Source organism: Zonotrichia leucophrys, chromosome 9 (assembly GCF_028769735.1).
Source record: "Zonotrichia leucophrys gambelii isolate GWCS_2022_RI chromosome 9, RI_Zleu_2.0, whole genome shotgun sequence".
Classification (NCBI taxonomy): domain Eukaryota; kingdom Metazoa; phylum Chordata; class Aves; order Passeriformes; family Passerellidae; genus Zonotrichia; species Zonotrichia leucophrys.
The window spans coordinates 13,112,764-13,130,965 of record NC_088179.1 but is presented as its reverse complement, the minus strand read 5'-3'; the positions used below and the strand labels follow the sequence as shown (position 1 = coordinate 13,130,965).

General features: G+C 42.4%; 1 protein-coding gene across 13 annotated transcripts in view; it reads left to right on the top strand.

The window, feature by feature from the left end:
* The first annotated feature begins 6,784 nt into the window (after positions 1-6,784).
* Positions 6,785-18,202, top strand: part of DLG1 (discs large MAGUK scaffold protein 1) — a 140,415-nt gene continuing 128,997 nt past the window's right edge. For all 13 annotated transcript variants that reach the window (XM_064721546.1, XM_064721544.1, XM_064721542.1 and 10 more), the window contains exons 1-2: positions 6,785-6,895; positions 7,158-7,289. In XM_064721546.1, the coding sequence (XP_064577616.1) occupies positions 6,877-6,895; positions 7,158-7,289 (151 nt within the window). In that variant the 5' untranslated portion in view covers positions 6,785-6,876. The remainder of the gene's footprint in view (positions 6,896-7,157; positions 7,290-18,202) is intronic.

Genomic DNA, 18,202 nt, shown 5'->3' with positions numbered 1-18,202 from the left:
TGACACAGATGGAGGCAAGATCTCTGAAGGGCAAGCCAGCAGCCTGCTGGTTGTGCCCCTGCTAATCATCCTCAGATATGGATTTCTCCAGTTATTGGGTGAGCTCAAATGTAGGTGTTAGGAAGAAGGAATTTTAAACAAGTTTAGCTGTCTGTCATTCCAGGAGAGAGAGGGGTTACTATAAACTCCATGTGTTTCTGCAGTGTTCAGAAATACTCAGTGTTTGGTGTGAAGTAGAACGTCTTAATACACTGCAACAAAACAGTTTATTTGGAGAGTGACTTTTAGCTTTTGAAACAAGGCACTTTCTGACAAGTATGATTTTGATTCCTATAAAAATCACTGCCAAACTCCCCTTCTATTTTCCCCACCCACCTAATCTAGGTGGTACATGTGTCTGTAATCCCAAAACACAAAGACTTTTTGTCTTTTCAAGTGCACAAATGATGGGCAATGTGGTGGGAGCAAAGCACGTATCTCTCACCCTTGTGCAAGAGGCACAAGGCTGGGCACAGTCCCTTTCTTCCTGCCACAAACATCCCATTGTTTGGGGTGGGAAAACAAAAGTGTCTTGATGTGATATGCTGTGATGTTATTTTGCTGGGCCGCTGGATCCCGTGGTTCAGGCACACAGTTTGTACACCAGGGGTGGTGAAAATCAGCAGGGTAAACCAAGCCATGGATAGCAGCCCTGTTTCAAGGCATGCTGGCGACAGTGCCACAGAAATTAAAAAAAGAGCAGGTTATTTACTCTATTTCCATAGAAAGGGCTTCTGCCCTTTCTGGGAGAAGGTGCCACTTTACATAGCCTGTGTCTGAATCCCACGGTGAGGTTTAATCGCCCTTTCTTGTGCTTTGTCTGGAGTGCCTCGCTATTTTGGGGGCATCTCTTACACTTTCATAGGATGTAAGGATTTTAATTTATTTTTAGTAGCTGTTGTTTTAATTAGGTAATGCGATCATACAAAAATCCACAAATTTACTTTCTTAACACTCTCCTTAGCACTTGGTAAGGTAAACCCCACAGCAACTGCTGCCTTCCTCCCAGGAAAACACTTCTCAAGGGCTCTAACATGCTCTTTGAAGGTTTATTTCTTGCATCAGGTTTTCACACAGACAAAGTCACTTCATACAACACACCAACCTCTCTGCTTAATTTGACTGGGAAAGTTAAAATAGGCAGGTTATATAATGATGTTTATCTTTACATCAGGAAGTCAACTAAGAAGCTGTTAAGCTGATATTATATAACACAGTCCTGATTATAGAAAGTGTGGAGGAAGATGGTCTAGGTTTATGCATGTTATATTGACAGTAATTGTTAACAATTGTAATTATTATTGTTTTGTATGCTTTTGTTTTTGATGTTTTGCAGCCTTCCAGAAGGTGTTGGAGCATTAGCAGCCAGGCTCTGAATTTTAATTGTTTATAAGAATTGTAATTACACTCTTCTATACATTAGGTACCTGTATTTAAATAAAACATTCTAAATAAGGAAATAGAACTCTCATATGTATTATGATGCTCTGGTTCCTGAGGTTGCTGGAGTAGTAAAAGTCATTCTTATTGTAGGATTGTGAGCTGTCCCAAACACAACAGATAAATGTTATTATGAGAGCAAAAGAAAGAAGAGTTTGCTGTATACACGTGGCATACAATCCCTAATTGACCAAGAGCTCAAACAACATCAGCACCCACAAACTGCACAATGATAGGGGGAAAAATAGTCTGTTAGACAAAAAGAAGTCCAGTTTTCTCTTACTCTCCCTGTAAACAGGAACACGTTCATCTACTAGCCATGCCCAGCTGGGCTCTCTAATGCTGAGAATAAAGATATCCTTGTGTTCTGATGGAGATCAAATTAACCTAAGACAAGTTTCAGTTATGAGGACAAACTGGATACACAGTTCACAAATGAAAATTATGAAGATTGTATTACTGGGGAAACGGACTTCTCTGTATTAAAAAAAAAATATTAAAATTAAATAAACAGAGATGTGTAAGAGGATCCCATAAGAATTCCACTGAGTAGGCTTAATTAAATTTGCTGAACAGTTTTTTTTTTTTTAAATAAAACTTTGATTTTAAAAACTGAAGATCAGATCCTTCCCCATGTAACAGGCAGTAACTTATTTTACCTTATTTTACCCATGAGAGTGAAGCTGATAGACAGAAGTGAGCCGGTATTTCAGCTCTTAGCAGTACCTATGACAGGCATGTGGCTCATTGGGTTGTGGAACAGAGTAGCTTCAGTCTTTAGTAGCCTCATGAAAATTTTCCATATATAATAGCTTTTGCAGGGAAAAAAGGACACTTCACCATTCCATGTTTTCATTCAAGCAGAATGCTCCTACAAGAAGTTGTTTGCATCTCTTATCACCCACAAAATTACAGATGATAAGGAAAAGGTGCTCTTCTGAAAAGACAGCTATGGAAGGTGAGGCTGTGGCACACGACCCAAATTTATCAGACATCAGAGAATCCAGAGGAGTGGAGGCATAATGAGCAAGCTGACTTCACTCAGGCTTCATTCCTGTTAAACAGGGGAAATGAGGCTTCATTAGTTTCACTGCTTCCCCAGTTAGCTGTGAAGCATTGCACTGAGTTTGCAGGGAAGGGAAAGCTTTTCTGCAGCTGCCAGAGATCCTTTCATGAGCATCAACTCCCAGTTCTGAATGAATAAGGGAAATCATCTACTTTGTGTGGTGACTGCTAGTAGTATATGGTGACTTTGGACACTAAATCTGACAATTAAGAGAGCACCAATTTTAATGTTCTTGTGTTCTCTTTCATTAGTAAGCCCAACATAAAAAAAAAAGTCTTGAGTTTTACTCATTATTCTTCAACAGTCAGCATTTCTTTTTACTAAAATTAATACTATAATTATAGTATTCTAGAAATATTCCACCTTATACACCAGTGTCCATCTTTAATTATGAACAGATGTACCTGCATTTATTTAATAATCTGTTCCACCTTGTGTTGTAATGGAATTTGTCTCAGCTTGCAACTACTGTACTTTTTTGGCCATACTAATATCTGTAAATTCTTGCCATGTGATGATGTCTGCAGTCCTTTTTTCCTTGGTGTTCTTGTGTTGATTGACATTGTGTGTGAATCCAGGGAATGTTTTTTGAAGTCTCCTGTTCTGAGTTCATTATCCCTCTGCAGTTACTGTGTGGGCCATCATCTGCCCCACATCCACTGCCATTGCCAGTTTGAGAAATCCACGTTGTCAGCTGGTTCCAGTGGGATTTAGGCATTCACCAGGTACTGGCATGAAGTAAAACCCCTCCATGTCCTGCTGCCCTGCCTGTGGCCAAAGTGTGACTGCCCCAAAACAAGAACCCTGACAGCATTCTTGCTCCCTGTGGTGTGGTGCCAGCTGGCCAGGTGATGTTTCTAAAGCAGAAAGAGCCATTTTCAGAGTGGCAGCTGGAGTGCTTTGCGGAGTAGGAGCTGCTGTAGGATCAGGTACAAATCTGTGGCAGGGCTCACTACTGTGATCACTTGCCAGAGCAGGCAGCTGCCAACAAGTTCTGGCATAGTTTCCCAAAGTGGGAAAACATCTTTCCTGTTTCACTACAGTTTATGAAACTGGGGTTCTGAGGCTCTGACACAAAGCTGCTTTTTCCCCATGTGCAAATGGCATGGGCTAGGATCAGGTGGCTGTTACAGAAGGTTTTCCAGGCTGTGCTGGCCTCCCTGCTGCCAAGAGCTGCCTGCTCCTGTATCACACAGCCCCCTGAGCAGTACGTGTGCTGCAAGGAGCTGCCTGTCCCTGCCAGAGACCAGCCCAGCAGAACACCCCAGACATGCTCCTGGCAGCAGCTGCAAAGGGGATTTTACAGGGAAATCTGAGGGCAGTGAGAAAGGGCCATTGGTCACATCCTCACATGCATCTGAGGACTGAAATGGGCTGCTGCCTTGTGGAATTGTGCTGGAGTTCCTCTGCCAAGGGTCATTTTGGAGCACAGCCAGGGCATGTTAAGCACAGTGTAAAGCTGACTTCTACACTGACCACATCAGTCGCAATTTAAGTACAAGCTTTTCTGTATGCTGCCTGTAGTGGTTTGATTTAAATGATATTGTTCAAGTTGTGGCACAAATGATGCTCTGTTTCACACTCAGTTTTCCCTTCCTCCAAGGGAGCTACACAATTTCCTGAAAGCTGGAGCCTGAAAAAGATGATGTGTAACACAGGACAGTTTTGCAACACTGGCTCTAGCTGCAATGTTGCTAGTAAAAAAGTCATTTGCCATTCATGGGATATTTTCTATTTGTGCTGGAATTTCAAGCCCACTTTTCATACTGAAGTTTAATTCTGTGCTTTCTGGTTCAACTGCTTTCAATCAGCAAATACACTCCTAGAACAGAAACAGAAGTGCCAGGAACCAACATCGTTCTCTGAGGTACAATAAAGCTCACCTAATTGCTTCCTGACTTGCTGATCCATCACCCTGACCCCCTCTTTGATGTTTTCTTTTTTTTTTTTTTTTTCCTAGAGCATTAGTAACAAGTGAGAAATGCTGTCTCAGGGTGTTATATATGGGATTATTTCTCTATCCCCAACACAGTGACCGTATGTAATGGGATTATCTCTTATTTAAAATAAAAAAAGACTTGGAAACATCAAATACTGTGTATGAAAAAGTAGTTTCTTTATGGTGGTTCCTTTAATAGTAAAAAAAACCAAAACAACATTTTATTTTTTGTTTTGTAATAATACATTTTTGTCAGTCAGCAAAACCAACCAAAATGCTGCAGATGTTTCTTTTCTGCTAGCTAAATTTAGATTGTTCTCCTCTCCCTCTGTATATATATTCCTCTGACATCAAGAGGGCTATTGCCCCTTTACAGCACATTTATTGCTGTTGTAAACACTGAAAACTGATGAGGCCAGATGATGGAGGCTTCTGCCAATGTCCCTTCTTAGCCTGCTTTCATTTCAAAATATCTGAACTGGTACCAGCTGGTGCCAAAATTCTGAGATATGAAAATACAACAAGAAAGGAGAAAAATGAGCAATACGTGTGAGCACTAAATGTGTGTTCTGCTTGCTTCAATGAGATGTGTGAGCACTTTCACAGTACACAGCTCTGGGAGCAGGAGAAACTCCTGGCACAAATCAAAGAACAAAACACAGGACTATTGGGAAGGGAAAAGAGAGAGGCCTTTTCTAGATCTGGGTTAGATCTGTCATGGTGTAAGTTTTCTTTAGATTAGGTCTTTGCCAAAGAGAAACCTGGTTCTGATTTTTAGACTTCAAATTTGTGAAAGTTGCCAGAGACTCATTTTAGGTTCTGTGGATAAGTTCTTGAACTTTTCCAGTTGTGCTTAAATCTAAAAAGTGTAAATAGAAATGTGAGCTTGGATCAAAAAAAAAAAAAAAAAAAAAAGAAAAGAAAAAAAATCATATCAGCAGTATTTGCCTTGAACTTTCAAGTCTCTTTCTGCCTCTCATACGTGTATACATACAGGGATTGAAGTGTATCAGATCACAGGCTCTGTCCATGTGATTGAGAGATAAGTTAACATTCTTAGAGTTACCTCTACATCCACCAGCTTTAACATACATTTCCTTTTGATGGGTATATAGAATATGCTGCAAAGACCGTTTAGCTCACACATTTCTATGCTCTGTTAGCTCTTTGCCATCTTACAAAGAAACAAGCTGTTTTGCCTTTGGAGGTAACTCCTTGCCATTTTCATGTCAGTTTTGAGAAAGTAACTATCATGATTCTGACCAGTGCCCGATGTCAGCCTATACAGCCCATTTCTGAAACTTTCCAGGAAGCAAGGCTTTTCATGCTTTCTCCCATGACCTTATGCTCTCTGTTAACTGAGGCAAAGCTATTTCTTTATCTTTCTTCGAGTCCTTCCTCCTCATCCTAGTCTTCACCAGGATAACTGAGGGGAAAAACCCCAGCAACAGGTGGGTGCCAGTGCTCCGTGTGTTATTGTGGAGGAGCCGGCAGGGTCTGCGCGGTATCTCTGTCCTCCCGTGTGTCCCTTGCCCTGACCGAACGCGGCTCCGGGCTCCCGGGCACGGCTCTGCCCGCGCTTCTGCAGGGCAGGACCGCTCCGTGCCCGGCACTCCCACGGCACCGTCACTCCTTTGGTGCGAGTTTGCCCAGAAACTCCCGCGGTGGAACCGGGACAAGCGGTACCGCAGGTACCGGCACACCTGGAGCCGCCCCGCCCTCCCTCAGCCCACGCCGGGCACTGCCAGCTGCGTGCCGGGGACGGTGGCGATCGGCTGCGGGGAGGCTCGGTGCGGGTTCCGCCGTGCCGGTTCCTATCGCGTTCCCGGTGCCGGTGTCCGGCGCTGGGCCCGGCGGCGCGGGCGCGGCGGGCGGGGCGGGGCGGGGCGGCCCCTTTAAGGCGGGGAGCGCTCACCTGCCTCCTCCCCCCCCCGCCAAGGTACCGGCCCCGCGCCGGGCCCTGATTGGGCGCCCGCCGGGCCCGGTCACGTGGGGGGGGCGCGCTCCCCCAGCCTCCAGGCCGCCATTTTGGCTGGAAAGTTTGGAATTTCCGAGCAGTGCGGGCGGGAGGCGGCGGGAGCGCCCCAGCCCCGTCCGGCCCGGCCCCGGCCCGCCGCGCCGCCTGCACCGCGCTGTCCCGCCCGCCCGCCCGCTCCGAACCGGCGCCGCCCGGCCCGGCTTGCCCCGCGTCGCGCCGAGGCGTCGCGGCGGCGCCGGCGGGAGCCCCGCGCGGAGCCGCTCGCTCGCCGGGCGGCGGGGTCGGTCCGGCGGGGCGGCCGCCGCCCCCCCGCGCCCGGCCGGCAGGGGGCGCCGCCCCCCGCGCTGCCCCGGGTCGCGCTCCCGGCCCGCGCGGCGGAGCCCCGGGGCAGCCCCGGGCGGGGGCGCGGGCGCGATGCCCGTCAGGAAGCAAGGTGAGCGCCGCACGGCCGCGAACGGAGCCCGGGAGCCGCCGGCTGACAGCCGCCTGCCTGCCGCGGCGGGACGGGCGGGGGGGTGCCGGCGGGAGCCGCGGGGCTGTGGGCGCACTCAGGGCTCTGTCCCGCCCGCGCTCTCCCGGCTGCGAACAAAGGAGCCGCCGCCGCGTCGGGGCGGTCCCGGCCCCGGGGGCTTGTTGCATCCCGGTGCTGTGCCCGGTGCGCCCCGGTCAGCCGTGTGTCTGCTCTCCGCTTGCAGATACCCAGCGAGCCCTGCGCCTCCTGGAGGAATACCGCTCCAAGCTGAGCCAGGCGGAGGATCGGCAGCTGCGGAACTCCATCGAGCGTGTCATCAGCATCTTCCAAAGTAACCTTTTCCAGGCTTTGATAGGTAAAGCTCGGCTTCTTTCAGTTCGTTCGCAAGCCGGTCGGTTCTTGCCGATGCTGTCACTTGTGGTGTTAAGAGCAAAAGGTGTTTCGCCCGTGAGTTAGAAGCCATGTGCTTCTTGTTGTGTTTTTGTTTTGCATAGTAACACACGTGTTGTTACAGATCAACAGTTCACTTGTTACACGTACTTTCTTTATTTGAGGCTTTTAACTGGTCCAAACTGCTTAAAACTGTGGAGTAGTTTTTAATTGTGAGATGTCCTAGATTTCTTTAGATTGTTTCTCCATGCATCTTTGTTCACCTGATAAATTTCTAAGGAGGGTGGGGTTTTTTCTGTCTGTATGTAACAGGTTAGTGAATTACTTAAAATATGTTTAGTATAAGAAATCAGGCAATTCCTGTTGAAGAGTCTCTAAAAACATCACAAAGTGTATAACTGAAGTGCAGATTTAACCTAAAGTAAATGAGAAGAAGCCTCTAATGCTTCAGGGAGTACTACAGTCACCTCTTCTCCTTTGTTGCATATTAAAGTATTATGAAAGCACTATTAAATCTCAGTTTACTGTCCTTATAGTGCTTGACTTGATATGTTCCCATAAGTTCTTAGAAGCACTCACATGTAATTTTGAATTTCCTGCTGGTCTCTTTGGAAAAAAACCCTGAGCATAAATAGAACTTGCAGAATCCTGTCTTTATTTGGAAACTTCTGCAGAGCAACAGTGAGAAGTGGTTTCTTCTTGATTGATTGTCCCTATCTTTATGACAGCTACTGTTAGTTTACCCTCAAGAATAAAATTTCTTCTGCATCCTTGTCTTTTAATAGTAACCAGTGTCTGAATTGGGCTAATGGCAAACATTGTAGCTATATTTGTTACTGCACTTACTACATGGTTACTGTGCCAGGGTGCACATCTTCCTTCTCAGGACTGCAGCTTCTTTGAACCTCTGTTGTGGTGGAAGCAAAACATAAACATGCATTGCTACTGAATGCTTTCTTCTGGAGTATTTATTTCATCTTGTGTAGATTTTCAGAAGACAGTAGTTGTGCTGGTTTCTTTTCTTAACATGTAACTTCATGAAGGGTAGTTGTGAAAATAGGTCACTTAAAAGACTTTTCCTTATGGGAACTGTGCAGTTCCCTTCACTACACAGCTGATGCTCATCAACTCCATGATGAGAAGCTAAACATAATCCTTATGGGGCATGTGTGAACGGATTCACTCTTTGGCACATCAGAATGTTGAAATCTTGTGTCAAATATTTAATGTGCAGCAGCAGCAGCAGAGCTTTTTATTTTCACCCAGAAAACTTCAGTGTTGACTGCCATTTTTCTTGTTCTGGGTGTGTGTATGTGTGAGTTTTTTATTTTAAAACTCTACAAGGTCCATGCAGTACTCTTTTTGTCCCCTTCATTGTAAAAATACCCATCTGTTTGCCTTTGATATTCAAACTGCAAGGTGTAGTTTCTCCTCATATCCACATATGAATCTTCATTGTTGATAACTCTACACCTAGTAGTAGTAGCAGTGGACTTGAAGGAGCAGGCAGCTCCTGAGTGCTGGCTTTGTTCTGCAGGAGCAGAAAGGAGGAGTGTGTTGTTGCCTGGCTGGGTTGTGTGACCTGTTTTCTGGGCTTGGGAGAAGCAAGCAGCCACAGGACCCTTGTTCTTGTTGAGTTCAGTTCATCTGTGCATGCACAGCAGGTGCTTCTTGGGCATGTTGCATTAACTTTGCATTTCCTGGGTCCCTGTGTGATGGTTTATTGGTTCCATACATATGTTCCCAAACCATCTGGCAGAAGGTTGGTACTTGCCAAGCCATTTATGCTGTCAACTTGGGTGTTTCTCCTTTAACCTGCTACTTTCTGTGCAAATGTCAGGGGAGTTCTTGTTCCTGGCAGCTGCTCCTGGCCGCTGTTTTCCTGGAAGCCCCTTCTTCTGTGGTGTGATTGCTGCATGGTGGGGGTAAGGATGGGGACACTCCCTGCAAAGATGTCATCTGGAGCATGGCTGCAGTTACTGGGAAGGCCTGGAGCTGGCTCCTGCTTGTCTTGTGTCCATGAAGATCTGGGGGAAGGCTGGATGAAGTGTTCAGTTGTGCTGGGGGTTAGACTTACCTGGAATTCTCTCTTGGTCATTGCTTTATGGCTGAATTTAAAGTGTGCATTTTATAGAAGTTGTGATGTGCTCCCAAATGAAATAGCCAGTGCTGTTCTGGCAGCAAGTTTCAGGCTCAACTATACCAAGTTATTGCTCTTATAGATGCTTCTTCACCTTGTAGAAGGTGTGCTACTTTTAGTTTCTGGTTTGGGTCCTTTTTTTTTTTTTCAATTTAAGTTGAACAACACTAAAAAAATCCTCACCAAACTTCATCCATTTATTTTCTGCTTTTTCTGCCAAGTTACTGCACTATATCCAAGACTTGTTTGCCCATAGTAGGTAGGTTTGTGAAGGTTGTAGTCAGGATCTGCTGTCAACTTCATATATCTTTTTTAGTATAATTTTTGACTTGGCAATCAAATGCTGTTCTTTCAAGCAGTAAATAGCATTATGCACAGAAATACATCTTCGAGTTTATAATGGAGGAAATTAAATATTCCTGAAAACTACAGATTTTAATAGTGTTTCATATTTTTAGATATTAAAAGGTTTTAGAAACTAAATAAGATTTAGAAATTGAAAGGGTACTTTTTTATGATGTCTATTTGGATACTAAAGAATAAGTAATATTAATTTTTCATTTGAAACTTTGTTATCCTCTCCTTTTAGTCCTCTCAATAAAGTTTTAGTTTAGCAATCTACAAGCTTGACCTTGTTCTTGAATTATGGCTTTAAATGGTTTGAATTAGATCAGTAACCAAGCAGTGTGAACAGCCAGTAACATTGCAAGTGTTACATTTTAAATGATGTAACTGCAAGAACTTTGAATCTGTAACAAAAGTTGTAACCACATGTGACCTCCTAAAACAGTCCCTGAAAAAGCCCATTTTCATATTTTCTATCTTCCATAATGTGGCATTTTCCATTGCTTCAACCAGCTATGTGTAATAATGTGTAGAACCTTAATTAAATGAATACCAAGGGCCTGCAATTGACATCACCTTGAGAATTGTGTCAGTTTCGAGTCAATTTCCTTTAGTACAGGCTCAAAAATGTGTGGTATCTTTTCTAGTTGTTGATTTCTTGTTTTCAGTTAAAACAGCTTGTTCCCAATATTCTCATCATTGGTGAGCCAAATTATGAAGACACCAAAGGAAAATATCCATTTATAGAACCATGGGGTAGACTTATTTCACTTTGGTAAGGTATTTGATATTTATCTTCAAATAGGGAGATAATTATTCTGCAGGTGAGTTCTCCTCTCAGCTTAGGAACTCTTACCTTTTCAGAAGCTACAGGTTCTTGAAAAGGTACAGATATATTTATCTTTTTGAAAATACAGGAAGAAAAACCCTTGCATCCAAAAGTAACACTTCTGACAGAAAAGCATATGAGGCAGACTTCTGTTTATACACATAATATTTTTGCTTAATTAAGATCTGCTTTTAATGGGTGTCATACTGAGGTTTACCATATTAAAATAGACTTCTAAAATTAAAAATATTACAGCTATAGCTAGAGACATAAGGTTGTTTGCTACTTCAGAAGCATTCATTTTCTTGACAAGAACTAACTCCATGTGCACTGGTGCCAGAAAAAGGGAATTCTAGAGAATCTCTACATATGCTGGTAATGCAGTTGGTTGTGCTACCCTTCTTGCCTAAAGTAGGGTGGTTATCTATCTGTCTGTCTGTCTGTCTATCTATCTATCTATCTATCTAATTTTGTAGCTGTGCATATACAGGCTTTTTGGTATAAGATGGTAAATCTGACCAGGGAAGGTTCAATGTGTTGAATTTTATTGTGTAAGCAGTGTCATTTGTTTCACTTAAAATGCTTTTGCATGAAGACCTGCCTTGAAAATTGTGCTTATGTGCTGGCTCTTCCTAGCACTAAACACCCAGTGTAGGAAATTTTAAATTTGAAACAATAAAACCCTTCCTAAAGGAGTAATCCTTCCTAAACCAAAGAGCTTCTCCCAGTAAACATGAGGGTGCTTTTAACCATAGTTTGTATGAGCCTTATTAATTGAACAAAACATATTACAAATGCTGTAAATATATTTTTACACATCAGAAAAGTAAGTCCTGTCTCTGAAAATTTTGAGAAAAGTTCATGATTCCATGAAAACTCTTTGTTCAGGTTTCTCAGCAGTGTGATTCAGAATGAAAATTCTAGGAATATAAAACTCAGTCTGCAGATTTCTCATCTCTGTCCACATTGGCTTTCTGAACCAAATTAGGAAAACAAGCCTAGATTTTAGGCTGAAGTAGATTGGATTGGGTCAGCACTCCTCAAAGTTGCTCCACTTTGGAGTGGACTGACCAAATTCCTGCTGCCTGGAGTGGGGTCTCAGCTCAGCTGTGTGTGGCAGCTCTGGAGCCCTTCTTGCTCCTTCTCACTCCTCTCTAAGCTACCTTGGGAATATTTCCTATACTTGCTGGCTAACTGGAAATCAAACACAGTTAAACACAAGTTCCTCTTCTGAACTGAAACCAAAAGTCCTTGCTTTTGGGGAAGCCAGAACTTCTATTTCAGCAGTATGTTAATAGAGCACGTGCCATGATGACTCAGTTAACTTTCCCAATCAGCTCAGGCCTTCCCATTTTCAGAGGTTACTGAAGCCTTAGAGCCTTTCAGACTCTGCTGAGTAAGATTGCCTCAAGAATCCAGAAATTCTAGGCAGCAAGTTGAGGATCTTGTTATAGTCAGTGAATATTGCTGGAGTTTATTATTATAATGTTTTTATTAGAGGAAGGTTTGGGGACAATTGGATCTTTTGTAACATTGAATAGTACTGAAATTATTGGAGGTGCTAAATAGGTTATTTTCACATCAAAATCTTATCCTTGCTGCTCTTTTGTGACTTTTTCCCCAGACTGCAATGTCTCTGATAAAATATCTTTACTCATATTTGAGGCTGAAGCATCCATACAGTACAATCCTTGCAACTTTGAGATGTTCATCAATTTCTGGACAAGTTTCCTGAGGCTTATACTGTGGTTATGCTTGCTTTGGTCTCCTTTGAATACACAGAAGTTGGTCAGTTTTACAGAAATTTGACTTAGGCTTGTGTTTACAAAGGTTTTTAAGTTCTTGATTACTTTCATCCAGCTGGAGGGAGGATAAATATTTTAGTTGGTGCCCAGATGACTGGAATGTTAGTTCAGTCATTGTTAGTATGTTTCTGCTGTTAGTTTGTTTCAGTGCAGTTTATCTGAATGTCCCAGTCTTTGGAAGAACTTCATGTCTTACTCTTCAAGGAGCATAATAATAAGTAAAATAGTCTCATTGCTCCTCTTTTTTTTATTTTAAGAATTACTTACTATTTTGTATGTAGTGCAGTTTGATAGCTAGCTTGCTTTTTAAAGTTTTTTCCACCCTGTATTGCATGTGTGTGTGACAGGGCAATGTATTGAATTTTTGGGATTAGGTGCTGCTTTTGGTAGCCTAAAATAGCAAGTAAGTAGTAAGTTGAGTAGCTACTGGTATGCAGATAAATAGTATTGTGGCAAAAGTTTATCCTTGTGGTATTTCACTGACTGTGTGTTCAGTGGTGAATAGCTGCACTGTAGAATATATCAATTGCAGTTTTCTCTTCCCAGGGTTATCATTGAAAGGGTCTGCTGACAAAAAAACCCCACTTGTCAATAAATCTGCTGTTCATCCAGGGGCTGAAAAGACAGTAGAAATTTTGAATAATTGGTGTAGTTTCCAGCTTCTGGGAAAGTTTTCTCTCTGGCCTGTCCTTGCTTTATTTCCCATGTTCTTTCACCTCTTTTTCCCTAGGTGTGCTGCCTACCTCCTCCCCTGCATCTGTCTGTGTTTCTGGATTTACTCCTCATTTCCTTCAGTGCTGGGTACAGTGTAGGGGAAGGGGGGAAGCATGAGAGAGGATATTTGTCCTGATCTTGGTCCTGCTTCCATGGTGGTGCTAGCAGCAAGGGCAGAACACCTTGTTCAGCTCTGCAGCTGGAATGCCATGTGCCCCCTGTGCATTTGCTTTGCCTGTGTTTTGAGAGATGGAGCTTGTTTTGGTGCAGGGGGAAGGAATCTTCAAAGAAACTGAACTGTAGCAGCTGACTAGGAGTCTCCTGGCACAGATGGTTTCCTGAATTATAACTAGGCCAAATTTGCAAGATTGTTAAGAGACTGCAGAAGGTGTAGGGCTGACACTAGAATAACCTCCTTAGCTTCGTGTTCTTTCCCCAAGTTAGGGGAGGCTCTAGAGTTCTCTGGTACAGCTTTTATAGGGATCTTGTCATGTGTGAGTATCTTCCCAGCCATGCCCTCAAAACAGCTGACTTATTTTGGCTTGAAATAAAAAAGTCAGCCTAAAACAGAGGAGCAGCAAGGAGAGCGTATGAGCAAATTTTAAAAGCACTGCAGCTTTAGGAGGTTTTCAGAAACTTGGGTTAAAATTTGGCTGCAGGAGACACACAAGTGTTAGTGCTGGAGGAGATGCTGCTCTGTGGCACACCCAGCCTTGTGTTGCCACCACTGCCACAGAATTACCTTGGAGCCTGAGCTTGCTGCAGGTAGAAGAAACCAAAGCTTGTGCTGTCTCATCTGAGCAAAGCTGTGCACTGGTATGGAAACTCAGCTTGGAGGCTTGAGTGAACTCATCCCAAAAGAAGTTTGATTTTTTTGAATACATTTGTCTGGTGAGAAACATCATCAGTCCTATATACTGCCATTACCTAGGGGACATACTGCAAATAAGGCTTAAGAGTGAGCTCAATATGTCAATTTTTATCTGTGTGTCAGTTTTTCCTACCTTAATTCTGGTCACAGAAGATGCTGTGGGTTTCTGAAAGAAAATTGGATAGAGACAATGTGAAGCACTTTTTAAGGAAAGACTGGATGTGACCTGTGATATAGTTGACATGGTGGTGATAGATCATAGATTGGACTCAATCTCAGAGTTCTTTTTACCAATTGATTCTGTGAATATATAGTGAAAGATGTGTTAGTAACCAAAGAGGAAAATATGAATGAATAGTTTGGGAAGTGTAAGTGGTCAGGTTGGTAAAGAGTTGAATTTGTCTGAGTGTAAAAAGCAGCTAGAGGAATAAAAGCAAACAATTTGATTAAGCACTAATTAATGAGAGCTGAAAGTGAGAAGTGGAAAATAACATCTGGAATTTGATTTAAGCAAAGAAGTGTGTGCAGAAAGGATGTTCAAAGGACAGGACACACTTACTGAGGCTGGTAAAAGAGCTGGGGTTCAGTAGCTGGATCTGCAGCTGGTGGCAAAGGATTTTGTGGAACAGAATGTGTAGTGAGAAAGCTGCGCCATGAGTTGCTCCTTAAATTTTTAAGAAGTCTTAATTGTGTGCAGCAGTTTTAAAGAAGAAACAGATCTCCAGACAGCCAACCCTGAAAGAGGCTTTACAGGGGTTGTGATGAGGCTGTTTTTCACTTCTCATAGTACAAATGCAAACATTTATTTTTGATCAGAGACACACCATGACAACACAACCATTAGATACACAAAGAGAATGCTTACTTAACTGTGGTCATTGGCTTGGTTAATGGACATGGAGCTTTTCTTGGTCTTTGCATTTTTTTGTTGATCACTGATTATGCAGTTTTCAGGCTGTGCTTTACTTGTATTAAATGGATATTCTTAGCTTGACATAGCAGATGAAGTAAGCATGCATGATTGAGCCTTCCTTGGAGTTAGTAGGAGTTGCTTTATGACTGAAGAATGAAAGTCTGGAGTGTTGGCAGACTCCTTTGCCTGTTCTGACAGTGATCTTGACTCTGTTTTGTCTGTATATTCGTTATGTTGGGCTGTTAAGAATTTGGCAGATACCATTTATCTCAGATTGCTCTGAACTGAAATAGCAGGTTGACCTTTGTTTTCATTCTAGTAGTTTTAGGACTTAAGTTTTGAAGTGCTTTGGGTGCTTTGGCAGGAAGCCCTAAGAAATAAAGGTGTCTTTCCCTCCCCTCCTTGATTTAGAGAAGTACTTCATTTATAATGGGATTGCACCTTTTCCTGGACAACACACAGGTACTCAAGTTCTTAACAAACCTGTTTTTTCAAATATGGGTAACATGATAAACAAAACCAGGCATTTGCATGTGCTCCATTTAGATGAACAAATGTCTGAGAAGAGGCAGACCAATGAGACATGACAAAGGAATTGCTTGCATGGACTAAACAGAAACAGGTAATTTCTAATGGAATTCATAAGCTCCTTCGTTGCTTGCAAGTCTGAGGGAGGGCAGTGGCTTTGAGAGGTTCTCCTGAACAATGCTGGTATTGAAAATCTTCGTATGGTAAAGGCTGTATGGTGAGGTAAAGTTATCTAGTTTTTCTGCCTTGCTGGCTTTGGCTGAAATTGGTTTGTTCTGCTGTTGAAGATCAGAAAAAGAGCACCTGCTGAGGGCAGGATTTACTAAGTAGCTGAAGCATGTAAATCCTGGCCATGCTGCCGTGCAGAAGGACCTTGGCAAGCTGAGGAAATGGGAACCTCATGGAGTCACCCAGGTGGAAAGCAGTGCTACAAGAAGGGATGTGGCAGGCCTGGTGACAAAAAGTTGACCATGAACTGTAAGTGTGCCTTGAGGCAAAGGTGGTGAATATTCTCCTGAGCTGTATTAATCAGCCAGCATTAGAATTGTCAGCAGATAAATCCCCCTTTTGCATTTTAGAATGCAAAACATGAATTTAGATTTTATAAGAAAAATGAACAAACAGAAAAGAACCATACCTTCTTAAATTAATTCTTGCTCGTATGCAAAGCTGAGAACCTTCAGATAGGAATACAGTTAATACAGCATACACAAATAGGATTGTTAAATCACATATTTTGGTGGCAGTTTATACCTTTGTCCTTACATCATGCACTACACAACAGTTCACTGGTTTACATGGACAGTGTCCAAAGCAGTCTGTTATAGTAAATGTGTTACTGTTTTAAGTTCATGAAATGCTAAGCTCGTGTGGAATTTCCTGGCATTTATTTAAGAAAAACCATCTATAACCCACAAATGGTCAAAATGCTTAAACTGTAAAAATGCAAAGCCCAAAATCAGTTGGTTACTGTGATCATTAGAGGAATGCTTTCAATTTAAAAAAGAATAAACCACAGAATTATTTAAGGTGCAAAGGACCTTTATGATCATTGAGTCCAACCTTTAACACAGCACCACCATTAAACCATATCCCTAAGCACTGCACCTACAAGTCTTTTAAAGTCTTTTCAACACCTCTTGGGACTCTAACATTCTTCTGGATATTTCCTCTTCCAATGCTTGACAGCCCTTTCAGAGAAGAAATTTTTCATCATTTCCAAACCTCCCCTGGCACCACTTGGTCATTTCCTCTTGTCCTATTACTTGTTACTTTGATACAGACACTCATCTCAACTAGAACCTTTTTCAGGTAAATAGCAAATGCCAATGAAATGTAATTGGTTCCCTCTATACCATAATGCAAAGGTTCAGAATCAGAAGTCTGAAACTAATATAATATAAAAAAATCACATGGAGTTGCTTGATGCTTGTTTGAAAACCAGAACATATTAAAAGTTGGTCAGAAAAGTTCAGGGAGTGGGAGACTGAGTGAAGAGAATCTTCCCCATGGAGGTGTGCAGTGCTGACTGTTTCTTTCTCTCCTCACTGTTATGTTTTGTTGAGGTTATTGTTGTTTGCTGACATTCTGTGCTTCACGCTTTCTTCTCTACTTTGCAGTTGCAGTTGATTTTCTTGTATATACTGTGTATTTTATATATGCTGGGTGCTCTTTTTTCTGTTACACTCAACTTTTTTTGCCCAGTTCTCAGGTTACCTTCTTTTAACCAGTAATTAGCAGTTGCTGAGTTGTTTGTAGACTTAAGGCCTCTGATACCATCCTGTGTCTTTGTTTTCAAGGCCTCTCTTGTCATGCTATGCCTTTGCTCTTGTGTGCAGCTTTTTGTTCTGAGGTCATAGGTAATCCATTCCCTACAGAGTAACCCATTTTTCTTGGTATGTATTAGCTGTTGCACACACAAATGTGAATTTGTACATTCAGTTTGTGTGTGTGGGTGTACTTGTATTCATGTACAAGTTAACATGTAGTTAGCTTGTAGTTAGCCTTGGACAATTGTATGATGTAACACTGAATGATTTCACATATATTTATGTATACTATTTATGGAACATATGTAGCAGATATTTATTTGTGTGTTATATATAAAAATATTTATAGAAATAGGAGTTAGCTCATACAATTGTCTGAAGCTAGGTAAAAGCCATGCAAGTTAGATGAGTCACCAATCAGCTGGTCTTTAGATAGTTGGTGGTAGAGTTGGACAAGCTAAAACAAAGCTCTGGGCAGGCCAGGACAAGTGCAGAGCCCAGGTTATTCAGTGAACACAAGGCCCATGGCCTGTTAGCAGCAATGCCTTGTATGTAGGGTTACACCACTCCCTTAAGAAATTGCTGTTATAGGTATCCCATCTTTCACTTGCAAAGTTGCAGTTACCAAAAGGTTCATGCATAAGTGAACACAATGAAATTTTACTGATTTTAAGTTATCCTGATTACAAGTGCTCCCCACTGAATCTATAGCAAAAAGCAGCAGACACTGCACATAGCTGTACAAATGATAAGCAGAGGCCTTGTGTTTGATTTCTAAGGAGCAGGGAAGAAATTGATCTTAGAGTGGTGTCATGTTGCTGGTTGGAATCCTTGTCCTTGGAGGCAATTCTTTAGACAGAATTGATGTAGTCTTTTGAAATGCCCTCAAATATACTTTAGAAAAGAAAAGGATTTGGTTTTGCAGTTAAGCTCTTCTTTTAATTACTGTGTTGTGGTTTTTTGT